This window comes from Diuraphis noxia, unplaced genomic scaffold (assembly GCF_037042655.1).
Source record: "Diuraphis noxia isolate RWA-SAM2 unplaced genomic scaffold, SU_Dnox_SAM2 contig0002, whole genome shotgun sequence".
NCBI lineage: Eukaryota > Metazoa > Arthropoda > Insecta > Hemiptera > Aphididae > Diuraphis > Diuraphis noxia.
Genome location: NW_028301712.1, coordinates 30117997 through 30144982, shown reverse-complemented (window position 1 = coordinate 30144982; position 26986 = coordinate 30117997). Strand labels below are relative to the sequence as shown.

At 25.8% G+C, this 26986-nt stretch overlaps 1 protein-coding gene across 1 annotated transcript in view; it reads left to right on the top strand.

Moving 5' to 3' along the window:
* Positions 1-26986, top strand: part of LOC107164188 (dipeptidase 1-like) — a 179544-nt gene that overhangs the window by 127254 nt on the left and 25304 nt on the right. The window contains exon 4 of the mRNA XM_015511919.2: positions 4375-4558. Within this exon, the coding sequence (XP_015367405.1) occupies positions 4375-4558 (184 nt within the window). The remainder of the gene's footprint in view (positions 1-4374; positions 4559-26986) is intronic.

Genomic DNA, 26986 nt, shown 5'->3' with positions numbered 1-26986 from the left:
ATGTGATAATAAACGAAGTTAAACTTTTTTAAACATTAAAATCATATATATATATATATATTGTACACATTGAGTCTACACCATAATAATCAGATATACCTATTAAATATATTCCCTAAGTTTAAACAATTTTTAAGTTCGTTATATTTTTTTATCCATAATTATGGGGGAAATATGTTTGGGCGCATTTACCCAAAACAGAACATTTTAGGACGTAAATCCATAACACGTTTGGGTGTAATATTTCCCTTTATAATAGTACATTTGGGCGCATTTATTTCTTTGCATATATTGACAACATTTTTGGCCGATATATGAGCTGATTTTTCAAAATCCAAATGTAGAAATTTAACTTCTAAACTTTGACCAAAAAGTTCAAGACATAAATTCTTAATTGTAGTCCAAAATGTTGAATACGTTTCAGTTGATTTTGATTTTAAAAATGCATAAACTACCGGTACATAAAATTAATTTATGTTTATGTACATTTGTAAAAAAAACATTTCTGTGCGTACGAAAATGTACCATCCGCAAATACACGACTTGATTTACTAAGTAATTTTAAATTAGAAATGCTTGTAAAAATTGGAAACACATTGCCTACACACGAGAGCTCAATAAACTGCAACGATCATAAACAATCAAACGGCATCCACGGTAACTGTACTAGTAGATAAATATCTATAGCTTCATTTGATGTGGTATTTTCCAATAACTAGGACATGGTTTACAGATCAAACGATTAAGTACTTATTAGATTAGATTAATTTTTAATATACTTTCAATTATTAGTTGCAATACCTATTGTGCCCAAAGGTGTTTTTATAAATGCATCCAAACGTTTTAACAATTTTCAGGTAAATTATTTATACCGGGTCATCCCCATAATATAGTATTATTCTAAAATTTAAGTGAGTCTCAAGTTTTGAATTCATGACCAAGGATATTGATTTTGGTCAATCTCGGTTATTCTTTTTCCCACGACGTAACATATTTTTTAGGGCACATAAAACAGTGTATTAAATACTTCAATATAAAATATAAATATGATGACGTTACATAAAACCAGAAACCTATAAATTAAAACTGAGGTCAATAGTCGGCATTAATCACAAATATTTGAACAATAGTCAAACAAATTTATAAATCATGTAATTAAAAATAATTTGTTGTTAAATAATGTTTATTTAGGTACTTGTTTGTTTATTGTGAGTTATGATCCTTTATCCTAAAGTCCGATTAATTTTATATTCAAAATGTAGCTCGGAAATAATAGTTTCACGCTCATAATAATTTAAGTTATTTTTATAGTTTATAAAATACTAAAATTTTTGAGGGTAATACCAAAAATCCAATGTAGTTTTAATAATATAATTGGAAACCAATGGAATTTCATAGAATGGTTTAGTAAGTATACAATGTTCAATCTATAAAAAAGTCACACGATAATATTTAAGCATTCTAAGCACTGATTTAACCTAAAATCGAGTAAAAAGGAAATTGAAAATCTTTACAGGTCACTGCAACTGTGTCATTATTATTTATTTTATCGACTTTTTAAAATTGTATTTACTTCACATTCTGACATATTATTACGGTGATAAAAATGCATTTATTATAATATATTATATCTATATCTATTTTGTATACATGTTTTGGTTTGTTTGTAGGTACATTTAAGATTTAATTAAAAATTATAACTCAAAAAGTAATAAAAAAAAGCCAAATAACACGTTTTAATTTCAGATGGTTATAATATGTTTCGAAGTGTTAAAGCTTTATACACCGGGATATTAGTTGTTGACTTTACACTCGAAGTTGTTCTAAATCATTCTCTACGCAATCTTGTGGCTGTGATAATACAAAAAAAAAAGAGAAAGAATAAGAAAAAAAAAACTAATAAACTAGACTAAATCCTTGACACAAACTTAAAATCTTTTTGGTTTTATTTACTATTTAAAAACACTATGTATAATTTATCAAAACTAATTTACAATAACTATTTTAGTAAAGCTTTCAAAATGATTTTATTGATATTTTATAGTATTTATTATTTGTATAATCTGTGTTATACGATTGTAAAACTCTAAGTTATCCATTTTTTTTTTATTTACTAATCTAATTCTAAATTTGTATTTTTATACACTCCAAGTTGATAGTCTCAAAAAAAATTTAATTAATAAAAAACAGTACATCGAATTCGTCATGGACATTAGGTATTATGGTTTGGAAAACTAACGAATTACAAGTGTAAGTATAATTTATTCTGACTTGTGAACTACTTATAGTATGATTCATAATAATATGTTATATGTTTAAAAAAGCATTGTTAAAATAAAAATTGTATGTAAAACATATTTATTATTTTCTAGTTTTCTTTATCAAGTGTTAAACATATTATACACATATATTGACCAGGATTCACAAATTATTTAGATATTATATCAAAATATTTTTACGACTTTTTTATTTCTAAAACTCTAACCTGTAGTAACTACATAGTAATACATTTTTAAAACTGTAGATAGTAGATTTGATACTATTATTCTTATTCTACATTTCCTTTATTTCCCCGGCGAATTGATCATTTCAATATTTTACTATACCGGCCAGAGTTGTCACTGTCAGTTGAACTAGGATGTCATTGAATAATTTAAGAACAGAATTGTACATTATTTTCAAATGAAATAATAATGCATAAGTAACTTTTAACTTCAACATAGCAACATAATAATATAATAGTTAAGAGGTGAAAGCGTTTCAAATATATAGATGCAGGTCAATCACAAAACCTAACCTTCTATTTTTTTTTTTACCCATTTGTATTGTTTGAAATCGATGACACCGTCCATGAATATAGGGTTCATCGATAACACAAATAATTTACGAGTATGTTATACATATTTGTGACTCATTGGTGGTCTATATATTTTGAAGTGTTGCTTTTCTTTAGCTTGCACTCAAATGTGTTAAACAATATTTTGAATTTCATCTCACCATTGTTTAATATGTATATATATATATTATATCATGATGTGTGCATGTGTTTTATGCATATAACATGCATAGCTTTTCAGTGTCCATTCATTGCATTTTCCTAGTACCTATACCGGAACACTTTTTTCAATAAAATATTATATATAGACATTATATATTTCCTTAAATGGACCACGTTAGTGCTTTTTAGATCCATTTCACTTAAAGTTATTTATTTATTGCACGTAAGTACGGTCAGTAATTGAGTGTGGGCCCATTATGTGGAACCCAAATCAAAAGGTCTCAGTCGATGGCCTGGAAACTATTCTGTGGATCCGTTTATACACTGTATATTAGCGTTTAAAGGTGCCTAAGGTCCATAATATATTTAATGAGTTTACCAAACTATTAAAATACAGATTTAACCGCTTACGTGTAGAAGAAAATATAATGTGCTATAGTTGTTTAAACTAACGTCTATTTTTAATGAATTACAATTTGAAGATTTAGTCGTGATTTCATTTAATATTCCAAGTTTAATACTCATTAGCGTTACTTCTAGCTCTGACCCGTATATTGTGCTACATTGAATACCGAGGTATGTGATGTTTCTGTGTAGCCACTATGTAAATAAATAATTAGTCTGTAATTACTTTTTGTTAAATCACTGCTGGTATGTTCTAACTTGAAATATTTTTTTACTGGATCAGATTCAACCAAAGTTCACATCAAAAACGGGGAAGAATCAGACTTAACTTACGTTGTATAATTGTATCGTACATGTATAATTCGTCAACGGGTTGAATTCAATCTCGCAAGTATTTTAACATAAAATTACAATATGATACAAGAAGGCATAGTTCACTGTTCACTGTTCAATAATATCACACTAAATAATAATATTGTTATAATTGTAGCTATGCTATGTGGATATTTTAAAGACGATATTAAAATCAGTATTTGTCTTTATTATATTATATATTATCAATGAATATATGTAGTTGATTGCGTATTATTACCAGTCGTTATAAGTATTCATATTAATATCATACTGAATTCGCTTTGTTTTTGAAGTTTTAACAAAATTAAATGTGATTTATACAATTTTTAGAAACGTTCAAAAATAATAAATTAAATTCTTCAAACAAACTTACTTATACAACATTTAGAAAATAAATATTCTACCAATTGTTAAGGCATACACAATTTTTTTAATTTGATTATTATCTACCTTTGAGTACCTACTATATGACGATTTTATTGCTGATACAAAAAGTAAAAAAATGAAAATTGATGAAATAATACAATAAAAGCATTACTTTAGCCAATCAACAAATTGTACAATTAGAACTTTTATTTAGTTATATAATATATTTTATACGTCATTTTTATTTACAGCCGTATATGAAATACAAGTTCGACCGTGTGCTGGCATTGTATTGGTAATAATTGGCTTTGTCGTGTTGCTCATATGGATTGCTCTGCCAAGCTCGTCCGAACCACCTGGTAGTTTTTCATCTCATCGAGAAGAAACTTTTGAAGTAGTCCGGCGAATTCTTGAAGAAGTGCCATTAATAGACGGGTAAGTTTTGAGTACCTATACCACATATCTATCGAAATAAACCATAATTCTATTCAATACAACCGTTATTTTTTTTAAACAAAGTGTAATATTTCAAAAGCGACTGTAATTTATTTTATGGCATTATACAAAATAATTTTTAGTATTTTTGGTATCTATGGTATTTTTAATCACTGCATCTCAATAAACCACAGAAAATTTATTGAATATTTAACAAATTGGAAAAATATAAACTGGAAACTGTCAGCATTTAAAATTTAAATACACGTATATTACCTATATATTATTATTAAACATTTTTATTTCGTTATTTTTTTTATTGTATACAATTTTACAAAATTTGAATGCATTACATGTAATATATGAATTTTTTATTTGCCTAATATGTATTTATCTTAAATTCGTGATTTTCTAAAAATTAAAAATTAAAATACCAGTATATTAGTCCATTATATAATATTAGTTATTTGTAAATTAATTATCTTCTATAATTATAAAGATGGTTTTTTCTTCTGCTTTTCAGAACTAAGAAGAAAGTAAAAATAAATTACGTAAAATAAAAATTGTATTGATCCGTATAAGTTGTCGACCAATTTTTAATTATTTATCTCTAAAAATAATTTAAATCAACATTATATTATTACTACGTGAATTACGTATCTACATTTTTTTTCAATACATTATAACATAATATTTATAACAATATAATATTGTAATGCGGACGTATTTATTTTGCTTTTAATCATCAATTTTCATTATTTCCGATACAAATACAAAACCGTTTAACCTTGAGCCAAATCATACCATTTGTAAGTTAGATACCTAAGTAAGAGTACATATATTTGATTACTTGATTTTATTTCTTGAAAACTTTTTGTCACTTTTTTGGCACCGAAAGTTTATTCTTTTGAACTTCCGCCTTTAATTAGCCAAAAAAAAAGTTTGAACGTTAAATTATCTGTAGAGGTAATATGATGGAAGACTGCACTTTGTTCAAACTTCTGCTTCAAAACGTTCAATGTTTTGTATAACACTCGGTTGACCTTTTCTTGAATGCGCACTAAATATATATTATTTACTAACACAAAATAAATATTATCTCTGAGTATATTAAATTATAATATCTAACCTCAATGATATTATTTAAAAAAATATATTTAAAACATTTAAAAACAGTTAGTTTTATTGATATTTTAAGGATATATAAATAAAGACTACTATTACGTGATCTTTGTGTTCCCTTATACCAGAAGGCAGAGATATTCAAACTGTGCGTTAAATTATCAATAAATATAGCCTTGTGGTATATTTTATTAATAATGAATGTCTTAGACGATTAATATCTTATTTTGTCCTAAAAGTTATTTACTTTTGGTTTCCTTTACTTTTAACTTTTTTTTCAATACATTTTTTAGATAAATTTCCTGTAAACTATATTTTTTCCTTCCTCAACTACAATATTTTTATTTGCCTACCTTAATTTTTGTTTTGACTGTATAAAAAAAAAGAATTATTCTGAATATTATAGTTTTGATAGGATATCCTGTTTATCACTGTTAGAATTATTTTTTAGTATGATGAATTTCATTTTTAAAACATATTTATTGTAATCTTTGATCGTGAAATGCACATTTTTTAAGTTGATAAGAGGCTGTAATAAAGTCAATGAACCCCATTTAGCAAATCACCCGACAGAGAGTCATAAATTATTTGAACGTAATGTTATCCACCACACGTACTTGATACCTAAACACTGAAAATATATCCTTTATAAAACCATTTTGACCTCTTCAAATGTTGAAAAATCTCAAATATTCAATCTTACGAGTATCAGAAAAAAATAATATTGTTTACGCATCGTCTGGTACAGAATATATTTTCAGAATTTCATTTACCTTTAATCTGATAAATATAATTTGATTATTGTTAATTTTTTATTTTTATCTACACGCCAAAAACTTATATATGTATAGGTAGGTACCTATATTTAAATCATATTATAAACAAAAAATATTCTACGTCTACTGAGAAGATTCTACTCATTTGTAGTTAATTAGGTAAAGGTAAATCAATTTCAACGAAAATATAACTAGACAATAAAACAAAGAAATTTTTGTGCGGCTTGTTGTGACTCGGCGTCTGAGTCTTAGTCACTGATGTACTCTAAGTGTCAGCACCGGATGGTGCCATCGTTGCCATTAGTTTCTAGACTCACTTGAACCAATATTTCTACAAAAGCTATGGTCATAGTTTCCATGCTCAATATCAATAATCATCATCAAATAATTTTTCATCGGAATTATTTGATTAAAAAATAAAAAATGTTAGAAGATTTACATATATAAATTAAATAGTTTATATGTATGTAACTTATTTCATTAATTTCATTATTTTCTACTATTTTAAAATAAAATAAACTATTAGCTAATAATATCAACTACCAATATTATTTAATTATATTTGATATTTTGTTATTTTTCGATGTTTTATTAAAATCAACATCAATAAAAATGTATTAAAGTTTAATTAATTAGTTCACCTTATATTACATTTCTAAATAGTTAAAATAATTATATATATAGTATATACATACATTTTGAGCCAACCGTGAAATTTCTTTTGACATATTGTGAGTGTTTTTTTACAATGTGGATCATAATTATCCAGAAACTATTTCCTTACATAGAAATTTAACTTATTAATCATTTTAAAACACAAATAATATCACTCATCATAATAAACTAATTTGTATAATGATCTTATGTATTTCTTAAATTCTTAAAAATAGGTATTGAATATAATATCATAATAGACAATTGGAAAAAATATATTATTATTTACTTTTACTTATATAATGTCATATTTAAGTAATATAACCTTACTTTGGTCAAATATTATTACTAATAAGTGGTATTTAACATTTGTTTATAAAATATATGAATTAAACGTAATTATTCACAAGATGTAATATTATTTTTTTTTTAAATAATAAAAACATTTTTTACAGCTATCATTGGCTAAAAAATGTATCAATCTTGATCCAAAAACATATGAATGACCATTGGCCTTCTTAGACCTTCCATCTTATTACAAAAGGGCTTCGTTGACAGGGGATAAGCCATAAATCATGCGAAACTTTTCCGAATTTCGACGCCTTTGAGACAATAGCGGAAACCACCGTATTAATATTTAAACCTTCTTTCTTTGGCCTATTATCAGATATCTTACAACCTACAAATTCTCCTCTACTCCACAAAAACAATAAATATCCTCTTTAGGTACGCCTCCCGCATAACCATTATTCTTATGTACACCTATTATTTACAGAAAATAATAGTATACGTTTACATTAAACTATTCTCGAGTAATGCCATTTCAAGTATAGTATAAGATAAATAAAATATACCATAAACGTTAAAATTCCAATAATATTTGTTGTAATATTATGATTAGTGGTTACCGATTAAAATGTTTGTAGTACTTAATTCATAATAGTGCATTGCATTAAAAATATAATGTAATACCTGCAGTATAAATATGTAAACAGCAATTCATAATTTGTATTTAAAATCAAATCCGTTGAATAAATTGTTAAATCGGGATTTAATAATTAATCGCCTGTTTGTAAATTTTTAAAAACTAGGTTAATCGAAATATATGTATTCACTTATTTAGACTTAATGCGCTGACTAGAAACATCGTGGCTTAAGATTTACAAACATAAAAAAATATTTATTAATTATAAAAGCTCGAATGAATTACTCGACTTCAAGCCTTTCTAACTCGTATTTTATCTATGTATATCAAATGCTTTTAACTGGTATATATTTATTTACATATCGCTTATTTTTTTTATAAACATATAAAATTCATAACTTAATAGAAAATAAACGAGTACTTACGTGTTTATTTTGCTCGGTTTGATTGTTGAATGGATATAATTTGAAATACGCATATACATGTTTAAAATATTTGCTAATGTAATTTTAATATCATTCTTATGTACAACCTAATATTATTATTTATAACAGTGTTCACTGTCCTGAACACATTATAGTAAACCGGAATCCACTCAAAATCATTTACCGAATGCAACGATTTATCATTTCTTTCAAATTTACAATAAACAACACAATAGTCTGTCCTATGCTGGGGTGACCGAATCTGAACCATTATCCAACACCCGGTTTTGTGTCCTGTCCTGCTTTTTTATTTACAACTTTTAGATTGATTTTTCATTTGACAGTATTGTATTTTTTAATTTTCATTTTGCTGACACATTGTTCTTGTTGAAGAGCCTCAATGAGTTCCGTACATAGAGGATGATTACAACCAAGAAAACCGTTTTCTTTTATTGATGACAAAGACGTTCTTATCTTAGTTTTAAAAGTTTTCAGTGATTGATTATGCACGGCATCATCCTATTTTGTCTGTAAATCTTTCGTGAATTATATAAAGTATATATAGATACACAACTTTTAAATTTTAAAGTGTTATTATTCTCCTTGCTCCAAATACCTGCGACGTTGTTTTATTTAACATGTTTTTCATTCACTCCAATCTGCATCGCTTTAAATATTCGTGATAACGAACAAAATCAATTTTAAACACATATTTTTTTTATTTTATTATTATTTCGTAATAATTGTTTTATAATGGTCGTATATTTTTATGGATTTGGGGTAATTGTAGTTATAACAAATCAGCATTTTATAAAATGTATATATTATTTCTTTCTAAATTAAAACATGGTAGCAGTAGACTACCTATCTAGTATTATTATAATTCCGAATGCCAGTACACGCCGTTTACGTTCAACATGGTAATTTTTTGCGTATTATGTATAATTTATTTTCATAGTCCCCCCTGTATTATTCAAACAAATAAAATGATAATTTAAAAAAGTTATAAAACTATAGTTACAAATACAACATCAGAAGGATACCACGACCGTAATCCTAGTCTCATTGTTAGAAATTATTAAAATTATAGTAGTTATAAATGACACTTATTAATTACAATTTTCAGGTTCAATGTATTAAAATTAATTTTGAGCTGTTTATACCATGAACCTATTCTCACCCTTCCAAGGTTCATAGGTATTGACTTATAAAGGAAATTACCGCTATCATATAATTTTTTTTTTTAATGATAATGCAATACATGTGTACAATTTGTTGCAATAAATAAAAGAAATAACAAGACACGATAGCGTGATAGAAAAAAAAGCGTCCACTAACTACACATATGTTTATTGCTCCAAGTATACAAATTTAGAGGCTCAGAGTTTACTGTTTAGAAATGCTAAACTAGACTTAAAGTGTACTGCAATACTTACTCTCAAATAATATGATCACATTATATTCCTTTAGCAGCGTGTTTAATTTTATACCTAATGTGTTTCCTAGTTAGGATGAATAACAATATATTATAACACATCAAACATAATAATAATGTGTATTATTAATTCTGCAATATCATATTGACCTGTATTATTCATCATGATATGTATCTACATCTAACTGCGTTTGTAAATAATAAATCTGAAATATAGCAAACTTCTCATTTCTATGCGAAAATGTATTTAATTAATACTTCATATGTATAAGTTTGATAGCATTATTGTCAATTCAAAAAAGTAAATATAGTTAAATACCATAAAATAACTGTTTAACAAATTTTATTATTCATCATAAACCTTATTTAGTATATTTATTTTATAATGGAATAATAATAACGATCGAAGGGAATAAAAAAGAAGATAAAACCGGCAAAAAACATTAATTAATAATGACTAAATGGAAATCAATTTGAAACAATACAACTGCGATAACGAAGACGACATATGACTTATTAATATTAAAATCAGTACCTACTCAATAGAAAAGAGAAAACAATAAATCAAACTCAGCGAAATAAAATGGTTTAACAAATACACAAGAAAAAATAGGAACATTTAAAGAGAAAAAAGTCACCCTTAGGTGCTTAAGCTGGTCTACGCCGGATACGCCCCACAGCTGTTTCATGAGTATTTAGAATCCAACATAATTCAAAGTCTGTGGAGTACAACATTGACCGCCAAACATCTCCTGGTCGAATGCAAATAAACGGAAAAGATAACAATATCCCCGAATCTCTCTATTGAGCTTTAGATCAAGATGTCACGGTCATAGGTGATTCCTGAAATTTTTAAAAGAAATGAACGTTATATAATATATATAATGAACGTAACAAATAATGAACGTGTTGATAATATTACAATACACTAAGTATTTGAGAATTTAATTTTTGATTATTTTTTGATAGTTTTTACGGCATTTATCAAGCCGTAACTATATTATAAAGGAATTATAATATATATTAGATTTATTAGGTATAAAATAAGTTTTAAATATTGACATATTTTAAGTATTGATAGTTATGTTTGCGCCTGTTTTGTATAACGCTTCTTAAATTAATTTTAAAGCTGTTTAACATAGGGCAAAGGTGAACCAGTAATTGCTTTAAATCGCGAACAGAATTCCTACGAAGCCTACCTGCGGGCTGCCATAAGGAATGAGTTCGCTTTGAACTGCTCACGTGACTGTGCAAATGTAAGAAAACCACTCACTTCTGTTTAATAAGTCTATTCTATGAATTATTATAATATAATAACCAACGTAATTTTATGAGTGCAGCATAACATTTATTCTCCACACATTTTCCACCAAAATTTCCAAAAGATACTCATTTATTACACACATAATAGATATATTTCACTGATGTGTCCATACAAACTGTTTTTGAAAATATACATTTATTGTATTTAAGTCATTTTACGTTATTCTAATTATTTTTATAAAATATAACAAACAAGGCATTTCCGAACAAATATTAAAAACTAATTTTGATTTGGGGCACTGTTATCCAGTGGCGTAGCCAGGATTTCTACAAGGGGGGGGGGGGGATTTAATAAATAACATTCAAATAACAGTGTTTTTAATTTTCCAAATATTTAGAAATATTGATGATAATGACACGCTTATCAATCTACGGTGTCTTGACAAACAATTAACATTACATTTTTTTTAATTATAACTCCCAACCGGGACATAGCCAAAATTAATAAATTTACGATTACTTTTTATGTATTATATGATACTACCCATGAGAGGGGGCATGGCCTCTGTGCCCCCCTGGCTACGCCACTATTGATGTCAGGTTATTGATAAAAATAAAGTATTACCTTAAAATCTTTTTGTTAATTATATTTGAAAATACACCAATATAAAAAAAATTAACTAGTTTTTTTCAATAGGTACATTATTGACATGTAAAAATTATGGAGGCTAAGATAATTAAAAACCATGAGTGAATTAAGTATATGTAAGTCATATATAATATAAATAATAATAAGTATTGACTTTTAAAATAAAAATGCATTATTTGTAAGTAAGTATTTTTAATGCATTATTTGAATTTTATATTCATTTATAGTTATTATATTATTATTATACAATTTAGTGTAAAAAAAAATAGTTTATATTCAAACCATAGCTAGACGCCCGGACATCAAACTAATGCATAATTTAAAAAAGCGGGAAAGTGGTTATCGCTCTGCTGTACATTAGGTGGTGAGGTGGACCTCTGACTAGGGTAGGTTAGATTTGAATGCAATGATAGGTATCATTGTATACGAAAAACGATTCTGAACGGAGATGATTTGTCAGTCTAGGATAATATATTATATTTAAATATTGATATATATTCTATTTTGAAGCAAATATTTTATTTTTCAATTAGGACGCATTTTGCATAAGGCATGGTTAATCAATTTTTCCAAAAACATTGCATATTGTAGTTATCATAATTCATAATACCTTTAACCTTATATTATCATAGATATACATAATATACCTGGTTTGAGGATAAATCGTTATCATTACGCGATTTCATAAAAATTTAAAACTCAAACGCTCAAAACATTTTTCCTATAATGACGCTTCAAATTTTCCCTATAGGTATTTGAAGCAAAACTTATGGAAAACTAAGTGTTTAATTTTATAACCTTAGATATAAATACAAACAATATTATGAATTTTGAACTACAAAATAATTCGCAAATATTCATGGTTTTGACGAATTTTTGTCAATATTTGAAATTCAAATGCTTATAAAAATTTAATTTGCAATTCCTGATGACATTTTTTTTGTGATAAAGATTGAAAAACTTGTAAGGAATCTTATATTAAATTTTTAAATCTTAGTTTAAAAAAGAAAATTTTTTATGAATTTCTAGCTTAAAACAATTTGCGAATTTTTGTGATTTTTACGTATTTTGTCAAAATTCAAAATTTTCAAGCTTATAAAAAAAAATTGTATCAATGAATTTCTTTTATTTTTCAACTGCTATTGTAGAAATATGTACAGAGCCTTGTATTAAATTTTCAAGATTTTCTACCCAAAAAATAAAATTTTATCGATTTTAATTTAAAAAAAACTAATAATGATCGAAAATTGCATATACCTATGAATAGTTCAACTTAAGTCGAAAATTTTTGAAAATTTCATGGTGGATAGAATATACTTATATAAACATTCGGTGAAAATTTCATGTACCAGGGGTCATTTGTTTTAAAGTTACATCATAAATCAAAATCGATTTTGTCGAAAACTGATTGTGCGTACAATTTCCCGTTTTTCCCTTAATTTTTAGTTTGTTTATTCCGATTATTTAGAAAAATTATTTTGACCCCCAAAGTACCAACTAGATTTACTTTCTGATCGAATAAGGTACTGAAGTCAAAATTCGAAGCACTTTTACTGCCCCAAAACGTGATGACAGACACAAAAAAAAAATATTCATGGTTTTGACGAACTTTTGTCAATATTTGAACTTAAAATGCTAATAAAAAAAAATTGTGCCTATGTATTCTTATAATTTTTTAATCATTATAAGAATAAATTTTGAGGAACTTTGAATTAAATTTTCAAGTTTTTTGATCGGGCCAAAAAATGTTATCGAAACTTCAAAAAAATTTTCAGAAAAATTTCAGTTGTCTATAAATTACTCAAAAAAAGTCAAAAATTTTTGAAAATTAAACTGTATATTATAGATAACACTAACATAAACATTTGGTCAAAATGTTTACTTTTGACCTCTATAATGCACCAAGGATATTCACTTTTACATCGGAAACCACCCTCAAAGATTGAAATTGAAGCATTATTTCGACTAGTTATGCTGTACACAGACACAAAAAAAAACACCTATCATTGTAAAATCAATACATTCATCACTTTGTTCAGAATCTAAAATTATATGCAATTAAATTAAACATATGTTTTATTTATTTAAATTACGTAAATAAATATATATATTAACTATATTATGTATTATGTACATAAATACGATCACCAGTGGAAGTATGATTTTAAAATTAATTGTTTTAAATATTGTATCATCGTTGGTTTTTATTTAATAATCAATGGTTTGATAAAAGAAAGTATAACGATTAATTCTATGTTTAAATTAAAATAACATATCTATACAAAAATAAAGTATCCAATATATTAATATTGCATAGACTTAATTTATTATCATCAAAATAAAGTTGTGTACAAACATTGACAAGTCAGCTATTTTGGGGAGACAAATGTGTTTTTGAACTATAATAATCTATGAGTTTAAACTTATATGATTGAGTGACTTCATGAGTGATTACAAGTTATAGTGTATACCTATTATACTAGTACGAACACATTAATAATGTTATGAGAGTAGGATGTGTATAAAATCTGTGAAAAATATAATCAACAAATTTATGATCCATATATTATATTTTATTATTCATCGTTGATAACGTAAATTAATAAATGTTCAACATTTGAATTAAGAATTTAATAACATTAGGTATAATGCAGTTAACCAAGGGGCACATACAATTTATAAGGTTTCTAAAATTTAAACGTTATTTTATTATATTTTTTTTAAATTTAAATTAAAATGTTAAATAGGCTTGAATTGCAATGCACGACCCCTTGATACTATATCTTTCACTTGGAACATTAAAAACGTAATAGGGGTAAAATAAAAAAAAGTTCTCTATGTTAAAAGATCGATGGTGAGTATACCTATTATAAAATTATTATTTTGCATTTTCTATCAAGAGAAATTGTTGTTGTAAATAAGTTATAGAAAAAACAACCACCTTTTCTTGAAGATCAAATATACACTAAAGGTTTAAAGTTCTTAACACTATACACTATACAGTATATAATAATAAATACTAACTTTCCACAATATAACAATTTTATGGTTTCCTTGTGTATTTTAAATTTTGAGAAAAAAATTCAGGATCTTATTACGGTTGAATGGTAAATTTGAAGGTCTATTCAAAATCACATTTAATTTAACTACTCCTCCGTAAATGGTATGTGGTGGCTTATTTTGGAATTATCAAGGTAATTTATTAGTTCACATTCTATAGAGTATAGAGTTTCGGGTTATTCTAAGTTACCAACTCGATGACTTAATAATATAGGTAGTTTAATAAAAAAAATAACATGCAACATTTTTCCAAGTGTATTATTCTATTAAGTTTAATTTAAATTTTTTGGATAGTTATAATTTATTATTGATAGGTACACTATTAGGTATTTGGGGATTTATCTACTCCAGACGGTTTTTTAATAAAATTACAAAAAGGTTATGTGACAGGTAAACCTTCTAATTAAATGATGCTGAAATGTGTTTTTATGATCCATATTGTCGACTTTAATGTTGAAATGTTACTGTGTAAAAAATAAGTCACACTGCAGGGTACTGCTTAAGTTTATACAAACAATAATTTAATATAAAATTTTACTCTAATATAATATTTCGTGGAATATTTTGATAACAATATTTAGTGAATATAAACGTTTTGCATTCTACATACTAATAGTTAATTAATTATTTACATTTTATAATTTTTGGATATAATTAAACTTTATCTAGATTTATTGTTTTATTTGTTTTTAATTACAATTTAACTACGTTTAAAAGGTAAAATAATTTTATAATGTGGCAAACTAAAAGATTATAATTTATAAAATATGAAAACTACATAGGATTAATTTAATACGTTAAAATTTCGTTATAATACTTTTTTAAAATAGAAAATAGTTTTTTCTGCTTCTATGGGTAATCCTATTTTTTTAATTTTGCAATTAATAATCTTTAAAATTTAAATCTACATAATTTCAGAGCTAATAAAATATTAAAAATAGATTTCCGCGATTTAAGTTTATAGACATAAAGTTCAATAAAAACTATTGGTATAATAACTATAATTTATTAGACTTTTAGAAAAATATACCCAAACTTTGTTCTTTATAGAAGATCTTAGCTTTAATTAGTTAATACAAGTGATGCATTGACAATATTAAATTTAAATAAAATATACGAGTATGACAACATATCATTTTATTCACTAGTAACATGTTGCACTTCAGTAAAAAATTTCAATTTCAATTTAAATCATATTTTTTATATACAAAGTTTTATCAATATTAATATTATTCTTTCACTTAAACTCTATATTCCCTAATTTATAGTACAAATGTATTAGATCTATTTTTAAGAATACATTTAATGAATCAGCTATATGAAATTAAGTTTTTTAAAGTTAAGCTCAAGTTAGTAACTATGGTATAAAATATAAGATATGTAAATAAAGTCATAAATGTTAATAACAAAGCTTAAAGTTGGTTGGAAAATATTATTGGTGCTTAAGGTATAACGTTAGAATCCTGAATCTAAAAACTGACTTAAAAATGTTATGGTTATAATTTATTTATTTTTTGATAAGCAATTATATGGTCAAATGGATGTAGTTTTTTTAAGAACCATCCAACGAGCATATAAATTACAGACGTTAAAAACAAAAAAATTAACCCATGTGACAAAAAAAAAATTTATTTCAAAAAATCCAATACCTAACTTATTTGACTACCATTGTACTTAATTTTATGTTAGCTAAATAGTTATTTATTTATATATTATCACCAAGCTTCAAGGATAATTAATTCTGCTAGCTAGTGCAGAGACTTTAAGAAATATAAATCATTTAAGATAAACTTTAACTATATAGTTGTAATAATGAAGAAATCTAAAATAAGAATATTGAATTATAATTATGCAATCTAAACAACGATATTATTCGTCAAATGTTTTGAACATTATTTTGTACATGTAAATAATTTTAAATGAACAATTTCTTTTTGGTGTTCTGCTTTTATTTAATGTTTACTGTTTTAATGATGTAACAAATAAAACTCTATTATAGGTGTACTCCATTTAGAACATAATAAAACAATGAGACGTCAACAATGGTTTGTAAAAGTAATGGATGAATGACTGTGTTTTGATAAAAAAAAAAATACATAACACTCCTGTGTATGAAACGAAATTATATATTTCTGTCTTTTAAAATATTACAATAATCACGATATTAGGTAAATACTCATAAAGTTTACTGTTGTTATAAATAAAAATTGTATCATGATTTATGATAGGTACCTATAGTAAAGATACATTCGATATTTTTGTTTCAAATATTTTGATACACGACGAAACTTTCAATAAACTTTTTGAATATATTATAATGTTGTAATAAAAGTTTGAAAAATAGCGTTTTATTTTTCTGTCACTCAATATTGTAGTCTTTACTTTAAACAAAATACCCCACCATATAATTTTGAATTGTAGAAAGGTACGTTATTATTTAATCATGAATGATTATCTTACTCGTACTTTTTAAATTTTAGAAACATTTAACATTTGGTTTAAAAAAATAAAATTATGAAAAAATTATAAAACCAGAAATTTAACAATACAATAATTGCTAATTAATTGTTGATTACAACCAGTCATAAAAAACAACATGGTGTGGTTCGTGACCGATGACTTCATGCGAGAAGCTTATGATGAGGAGGAAATAATACATACATGTAATTAGTCTGGGTCTATTTTTCTACTTTATTGTGGATTTTAATAATTATATTATTCTTAAATGTGAATCATACTATAACAATTAGTGGGAATTAAGTAGATATTGACAAATATGAAGCATTCTTTGATTTAATTAAAATATGATTGTAATATAATTATCAAAAGTAAAATATTCCTAATTTAAAATTGTACATATTATTGCATAGTAATAATTATGATTTAAGTTAAATGGTTAAAAAAAAAAAACACAACAATATTTTTGTTATTTCATAATATTTCTGAATATCGACTCATTTCAGGAATTCTTATTCGTATACCTCAATGATAACTATTGAGAACTTTTACATTACTTTATTATAATATTATGGTCTATTGGTATACATAGTAAGCTACCATACCTATTTTCCTTAAGGTAAGCACAGTAAAATGTAAAAAAATAGTGGTCCAAAAATCAGTTATCATAATGTATAATAACATTAGGTAGGTAATGGATTTATTCAAATTAAACATCAACTTGAGTTTTTTGAACTTTGATATATCCCGATCCTAAATTAGTAATAACAAAATCAAAATAACTTTAGTATACCTATACATTGAACTTTGTGATTTCTATTAATAAAGTAGATAGTATCAATTATGATTAAACTGTTCATCTGGCATTTCATGTTTCGATATACCAAGTATTATAGATTTATCAAAGTTATGATTAATTTATGATCATACTGGTTTACTTTTCTTTGACTCCAACAATATAATGACAATAGTAGGTTCTAATGTTTAACCGTTTTATCAGTCAAACACTGAAAAGCAATATGATTAATATCCTGTCCCGATGGTGCTTTTATACATAATAGAAAATTTCAACTTAAAAATCAGTAAATTCATATATTTATACAAATCATATAAGTTCTCAACAAGTTACAACATCAGAATAATAGAGCGTTTTAAGGATATTAAAATTGAAATAAAGAGATTTTTTTGAATTACTATTCTTGTAATTATATTAAAAATTGTATAAAAACAATATGAAAACGGCTCTGGAACTGTGAAGAAATTAGGATGGAAAATATGAAAATAGCGTTCAGATTACTTATGCTTTATTCAAATATTAACGAGCGAATAAAAAACTTAGGGGCGGTGGACTTAAACTTTTCAATGAGACATTTATGGCTGAAAGAAAACTAGGTCACGAGTCATAACTGACAGTCGTTTGGGAGATTAAGAATATGTAATAAAAAAAAACCGGCATAAAGGGTCAACATCTATTTTACAGGCATTCAAGTTTGATGTTATAAGTTATCGGTTTATAACCCAACAATGGATAATTGTATGTACTAACAATAAATTACAGAATCATATTCCAATATTCAAAGATATTAAAAGAAAACTATCCACAAAATGCATCAACGATTATTATTCTGTTGCTTCACAGGACAATGAATATAACGTCATCATCCAACTAGTAATGCAATAATACTCGTAATTAAAATAAAATACATATAGTTTTAAATTATGACGGAATCTCATTATTTTTAAACGAAAAAAAAGAACATACATTTTAAAAGTTGTTTTTTCCAAATTTAAATCCCATCGAGTTATTTTTTATCAAGAGCAAAATATTATGAAATATTATAAATAATTCACATTGATAAGTGTATAATGGAGATTTTATATAAAAAAATTACTATTTCAACTTCAATCTTAACATTATTAATACAGCTAATATATTTTATAAGATATTTTACGGTGCATACAAACTGTACGTCGAATAATCGTATGTAGGTATTAATTATTTAAAAAAAAAAATGTTAAAAAATGTGTGTATACAAATAGATTTTAATTCACGACCGATGTACTGGGATCAAAGATGCTCAATAAAATAGTATCTACTAAAGTATTAAACCACTGTATAACCCATACTGTGTGGATGATAAACGGACGAATGTCCACGCAGACTTATGGAGGTATATAATATAACGATGCTTATCCCAGTGTGAAAGAGAACCACTCGCGCTCGGTGACAAATGACCAACGGATTTTCCAACAAGAGCGGTATTTCAAGTGATTGACCACTGACATTTTTATAATAATAAATAATTATCATGTTATACAAATAAAATATGAAAAAGCCGATTTTTCCCGCTATAATGATTTGTCAACAAGCTTCGAAAAAAATAAATAGTAACACACCCTTTGCGCACGATGCATAATAGACATTATAACCTATATATATTTTGTTATATTCCTACTGCTATACGTACGTTTACCATGAAATATCCATTAAATAAAAACGAAAAAAGGGATGCATTAATAATATTTTCGTTTGAAATCATATTAGGTATATTAACGTAATATATCAGATAGTAATGAAAATTAGTATTACTATTTTAAATGTTCCTATATACTGACTGTGTACTTAATGCCATATCTAATTCCCTGTCTATCGTTTGAATACCACACAAGCTTCACTGCGCAGGTTTTTTACGCAGGTCTTCTGGTATCTGCATGCCTACAAACACAATATTATTATTGTATTTAATAATAAACGTGTAAATAAATTGCAAAATTCACCATTATAAAATATACTTCGTGTAAATGTATCATATAGGAAAGTCGTGTATAACATCTATCATTGTTAACTACGGGGTTGTCACCGTTCCCCGTGCAAACAAAAATGTTCCTAAAGGAAATGATCGGGCTTTGATACTTTAGAACAATAAGTTAAACCGTAGGATCGTGTTAGGATGATTGGATGGATGACTATCGTCGGGGCGCAGTCGTTTACAGAAATACATATATTATAATTAAAAATATTTATTACACTGCCTACCAATATATAATATACAATACGTATATTGTGTAATAATATTGTCGTATTTTAATTTTCTCACGTTAATGCGCACAAATGTAATTCGCTGACAGTAAAATATGTTGAAGATATTCATTTTGGGTAAACCATGTAACCGAAAAATGTAGGATAAAAGAGCTTAGAGAGCTGTTGAGCATCAAGAGTAATGTCGACTGAAGGCGGCGACGTATATTTCTTAAACATTATGATTTTGGTTTGACGACTGCGATTTATATATTTTGGCCAATAACTGATATTCAATATGCTCCACATAGACTAGACTCATCAATGTACATTTATATTATTATTATTATTATTAATTTTTTTTTTGTAAAATAATATCTTATAGGTATTTATATTTAATGTCTAATTTGAAATTGTTTTATATGCACTGCATATTCGCATTTATAACACTATTGTTATGCATTTAGTATATTATATTAACATTTTTTCGAAATTTTAGACATATTAGCTGTAATATTGTTTACATAGCACAGTATAATTTATTGGAAAAATAATGATGGAAATGTATATTTTTGTGATTCCATTTCATCATGAACATTGTGAAATACGATTTTTTTTTTTGTTAATGCGTTTTAGAGTCTGACTGATTGAGTGAAGCAAGAAATCTATTGTTTATAGTGTTCAAAATTGAAGTGCTGTTTTTATACCTACTTCTGCAAACGCTTTTTTTAATGTGAATACCAACTTGAAAAGTTTCATATGAGATCAGACATTAGTTGCAGTTCCTACATTTTTAAAAAATATCTGAAACATTGTGTCAAATAACTATTAATTACTTTAACTATACAAAACTTCCATAGTTTTAAACTCTCTAATTATTTAAAGGGTTTAATATATTTTATTGATTATATATGATATTAAGTATTGATTAGTACGACTTCGGACGTTGTAGTATTATAAAACATTAAAATAATAGGAAAAAAATAACTGAAAATGTTATCGTTTGTTGTCGCCTAAAGTTAAATTATCCAAAAAAAGATTATTAATAATTATTTATATTTATAATACCTATATATATATATATATATATATTATTAAAGCTTAAAATCACAGTTTATTAACCAAAAATTGTTACATACATGTTGTTATATTTATTTATAATATATTATAACATAGTAGATACACTGACTTTAGAAAAGTAAACATATATTCTCCAAATTCCATGAAAAGATCAAGTAACCACGTGGAATAAGAATTGTTAACTTTCAACATTTTCCTAACAATAATGAAATAAACAATAATCTTATATTACATTAAATAAACTAAGAAAGTGAGAAAACACTCTTGACACGGTGGAATAGTTGACGCAAAATTACTAATACTTTTAGAACGTATATATGTATGTATACTACACAAGTTTGCGACGTGTAATTTTGTATCTGTATCAATCGTGTCCTATAGATAAATTTAAACATTTCAAGATAAAGTGAATTTTATCCATTCTCTTTGACATAACACTTAGTGTTCATAATAACACTAACTTTTAATACTCCAAATACGAAGATATAAAACATTTTATAAAACAAAACTTAAAAAAAAAATAAAAACAATTTTAGAGTAAAAATTATAAAAAAAATTGCTAATAAAGAAAATGTAATTGTTGTTCATATAATATAGTATGAAAGAAATTGTTAGATGATCTAGCTTCATAATAAACCGATAAAAAAATAAGTAAGTTTCTACAACAGCTGAACTCTATTTATTTTCTAATTGAAAATAAAAGTTATATATTTACTTATACCGAGTTGAGTGAGTTACGTACACCAATATTTTGTATAAACAAAAATAAATTATTAGATAGTGTTATACTAGTTTTATAAAAATAAATTACTTTTTATCTTCTGTAGGTAATTGTTATTACTTTTTCGAAACAAATTTATTTAAATTTGGTAACATCCAAAAATATGAATATCATATTATGGAGATTACTCCACTTGGTAATGGCTACGGTAATTAGTTGAAACTTGAAAAAAAGTCCGCTTCTATTCATTTTTAAAAAATATTTGTTTAATTATAAGAATAACTGAATATACGACCAGAATCGTAAAAAATATTTTTATTTGATTTAATTTAATATGATTAATAAATAGATCTTAAATTACAAGTTGTAAATTGTTTTAGTGAAAGTTTATATTATTTCTTAATTTTAACTTGTATAGGTACGTGAATTTGAATAACGCATATACAATTGTATAATAATTGCTATCTGACAAATATATATAAATATTTTATTTTTTTACCTACTTTTAATCACAGATAGCCAATAAACAAGCATCTGATATCTTAAATAATTAAAAAAGAAAATTTCTTTACTTATCATTTGCATAGTATAAATAGATTATAAAAATTTGTTTAGGAATCTGAAATTAAAATTTATATGTACATTTTATAGAGACAATAAAATATATTATACACAATGACCTATATAATTTAGATATTCTCTTACAAAACTATACATAAAAAATCATAATATAGAAAAAAATGATGTGTTTCAGTAGGTACCTAAAATAACTATTCCGAAAGTATAAAAATATAACAATATAATTCAAATAAATTAAAGAATTTACTACTAAATAGTATCATAAAATATTCGAGTTAAGAAAACAATATAACATAATGCATTTTAAAATATATAATATATTTGGTTATATTAGTAAAATAAAAAATATTTTTGTAAAAAATAAAAAATATACCACCAAAAACAATATCGTAGGATTACTATAATTTTAACATACAAGTTCTCTAAAAGATTATATACAACTTTAAAGCAATTGGAAGTAATATCAATATTATATACATATTGTATGTATATTGATCCATTTTAGATTTAGTATACATCCATTTTAGTTTATATATAGTCCAAAGTTTGAAAAACTTCAAGAATTTCATTTTACATAAGATCTTCTACCTTTAATAAATTCAGAGTACTATAAATATTTAGATTCTATTTTAATAGCAGTAATTTTATTAAGTATAAAATCAAATAATAATAAAACAATATTTTTTCTTTTACAATTATTTCAAGTAGATTATATGTGGTAGGGAATAAGGAGACTCCAATCGAAACTACAAATTCTTATGAATGAGTAACTATAAAAATATTATATTGGTTTCAAATTTGACATTTAAAAAAAATATATTCTGCTTCAATAAATATGAAACTAAAAAAAATATTCCATTATATGGAATTAAAATATTTGCGAAAAAATTATCTTTTATGATACCGTGATTTCAAATAACCGTGTTAAAACTTTTTCCGAAGTCACAATAATTGACTTGAGAATAAATGAACTTATTAGATTAAATTGATATGATACATTTAAATATAACTTTAACTTTCACAGAGATATAATGAGGTAGATATTCTTTGAGTCTATACTAATCAATGTTTTGAACATTTAAATCAAAGAAATCAAACCAACATAACAAGTTAACTGTTATGTGCATCAATTTTGGTACAAGGTACATTTATTTAATAACCAAGCTAACCCAAAAATTATGAATACTTTTTCACGCTACAAACCTAAAACTTCATGAAAAGTCTGACATTTTTATTTTTGTCAAGTATAATATTATATTATGAATAAGATTATAATACATTATTTTTAATATTTTTTTTTATTGAATTAAACCCGTGGCGACATAGACCATTAGATGGGAATTAATGAAAATTACAAATAATTATAACACAAAAGTAACTCAATTGTTATCAAACAGTTGAATTTAAGATTTTTATTTTATTCGGAAATTTTCGTATAACTATGCTAAATAAAATTTGTTAGTTTTCTACCTTTCAATAATTTTCAAAATTGTATCTGCTTCAATGAACAAGTACATAAAGAACTTAATGTATACTTAATAATAGTTTAGAATAATTATTTGAATATATTGTTTAATTATGTACACATATAAATTGTTATGATTTATATAAATACGACCTGAATTATCCGTCGTTGCCAGGTTTATTAATTGTTGTTATATGGTAAGATTTAATATTGTCAAGTTAAATTAAATTTAAATACGATTATTTAAAAAAATATGTCATATTATATTAATTGTTTATTAAGCTGGTAAAAATATTTCTCTAGAAACTACATTAGCAGTAATTCCTGTTCGTGCCAAAATAACTACACTCGTGGCGTACTGACTCTGGAGCATGTCACATACAATTGATCATGTGAAAAACAATCTTCTCTTATATCGATCTCTGCAAATTTCAAGGTTCGCCCTTATGATTTGTTTATTGTCATGGCAAAACATACTTTTACAGGAAACTGCATTCTCTTGAATTGGAAAGGATAATCTGATGGTATCATTGGTATGCGAAGGATAAGAACTGATTCACCATTTGCAGATCCAGTCATTATATCATTATAATAGCTTCAATCAAATTCTTTTGTAGACCAATAATCCGTAGACGTGTCCCATTACACAATTTTGATGGACTAAGTTTTCTGAGAAGCATTATAGGACAACCAATTTTTAATATTAATAAATGTAGTGGAAATCCAGGAGGGTTGAGTGAATTGAGAAATTCAATTGGATAATTAACTGCATCATCTACTTCCAGTACTGAATTCACTAATCTGTATTCCATATTTTTTGCTTTGAAAGTGTCTAATAATATTTTGTTTATGTCTCTTGCTGTATCATTTTTTGATGTCAACATGGTCATCTCACATAACCAGTACATTGATTTATCTTTGATGTTTTCGATACCTGGATATAATTTGTCTGTGAGTTCCTATATAGTTTTTACAACAGTACCTAATCGGGTTGGCAAAGTAATTTTTTTTTTATATTCTGAATATTTTCCATCTCCTATTTTTAAGAGTAACTCTGAAAACTGCTTAGCAGTCCTGTCTCCTTTTAAATGTACTAGCAAATTTATAATCAAAGAAACTTTTTCTATTAGAGGCCACAAATATGAAGACTTGATGCAGGCTGCAATTTCATTAGCTCGAGTTCCTCTTTGTACGACTGGTAGAGTTTGTCTAAAATCTCCAACCAACAGTACCGTGACTCCTCCCATCAATAAATTCGAACTTTTTAGATCCTTTAGACAGTTGTTTAAAAATTCAAATCCTTTCTTATGAGACATTGGACTTTCATTCCAAACTATGAGCTTTCGCAAAATATGATTGTTTACTAATATTGCACGTTGGTGTCCAAAGCCTTGAAGCGTCCGATGGATTGCAAAATATTAATATTACAACACCGAATAGTTCTCTCATTTTATTAGGTGAACGACATACTTTTGCTTCTTCTAAAGCTAAATTCCACTGATTGTCATCTTCTAATAATCCAAGGGTTCTACTGTCCTACATTTTGCTTGAAATGTCAGATATTTGGTGTTGTCCACAGTCTTCAAAAATAAATACGATGATGGGACTTTTACGTGATGAGGAAGAAGACGAAGATGGTAACATTCAACATTCTCTTGTATGAACTCTACCCAAAGCTGTATCTTTCTTAACTCCTGACCAACCCACGACATTCTGACCATATATTTACATCTCACAAATTTCTTATTTATCCACACATAATACGAAGCAACTTGTGGATAAACCAATGTTCTTACAAAATCATCGGTTTGACATATGAGAAAAAAGCCTAAAGAGTAATTGTAGGTAGATTTTCTATTCTTTCTGTGACATTATCTGCTGTAAAGTTAACACGTTGTCCATTTTCTAGGTGAACATCAAGATGAGTAATAGCTGCACCTATCGTGCATATGAAAACCTAACATTTTCCAAGCTGCTTCAAAACTACTGATATACATGCCACTTTCATATATTTTTATTTAATCTGTATTGTCAGTTTTTTCTAAACCAAACGCTACCTTTTGTATTGGTTTAACAATAGTCCATAACGAAGCAAATGATTATCTAGTTCTTTTCTAACCATAATTCTGTATGAATAAAAGTCAGATGCTGATACAGTTTTATCCTTAAAGGGAAACTTTTTATTTGCATCCTTCCGAGTATTATTCTGTAAAATATCTATCGAGTCAAATATCTTCTCCACAACAAAACATTAGAAAGTATTGAAGTGCGTCGTAGGATCTGTGTAATTCACTTATCCATCGTGGTCGATTATCTTGGCTTTGAATGATAATATCTCTTTTTTTAAATTGCTACCCAACTGTTACTAAAGCTACTTCATTAGCCATTGCTGCATTGTAACAGCTTTTGTGTCCGTTAGCAGGTTTTCTATTTGCGATGATCACCACCTTAAAATTAGTAAAATATTGACTCACATTTTCTTCTGTGACTTTAAATTTTTGGGATGGGTAGGTTTACATTTATATATTTAGTGAGCTTATAGCACGTGAAATTGCATATATTTTAATCAATATGTCTAAATTGGTAGTGTTAAGTTTATTAAATCAATTAATTTTTTTTCAATACTATCTGTTGTGTAATTTTTTTAAATATCATTAACGTCTAAAACAAATAGAAACAGTTAATGATTATTTATAATATAATGTAAATTGTGGAAAAAACAGTATGTAATAAAGAAAATTATGTTTTGCATCATTCAAATAAATATACATTTCATTATTCACCAAAAAAATAAGTTG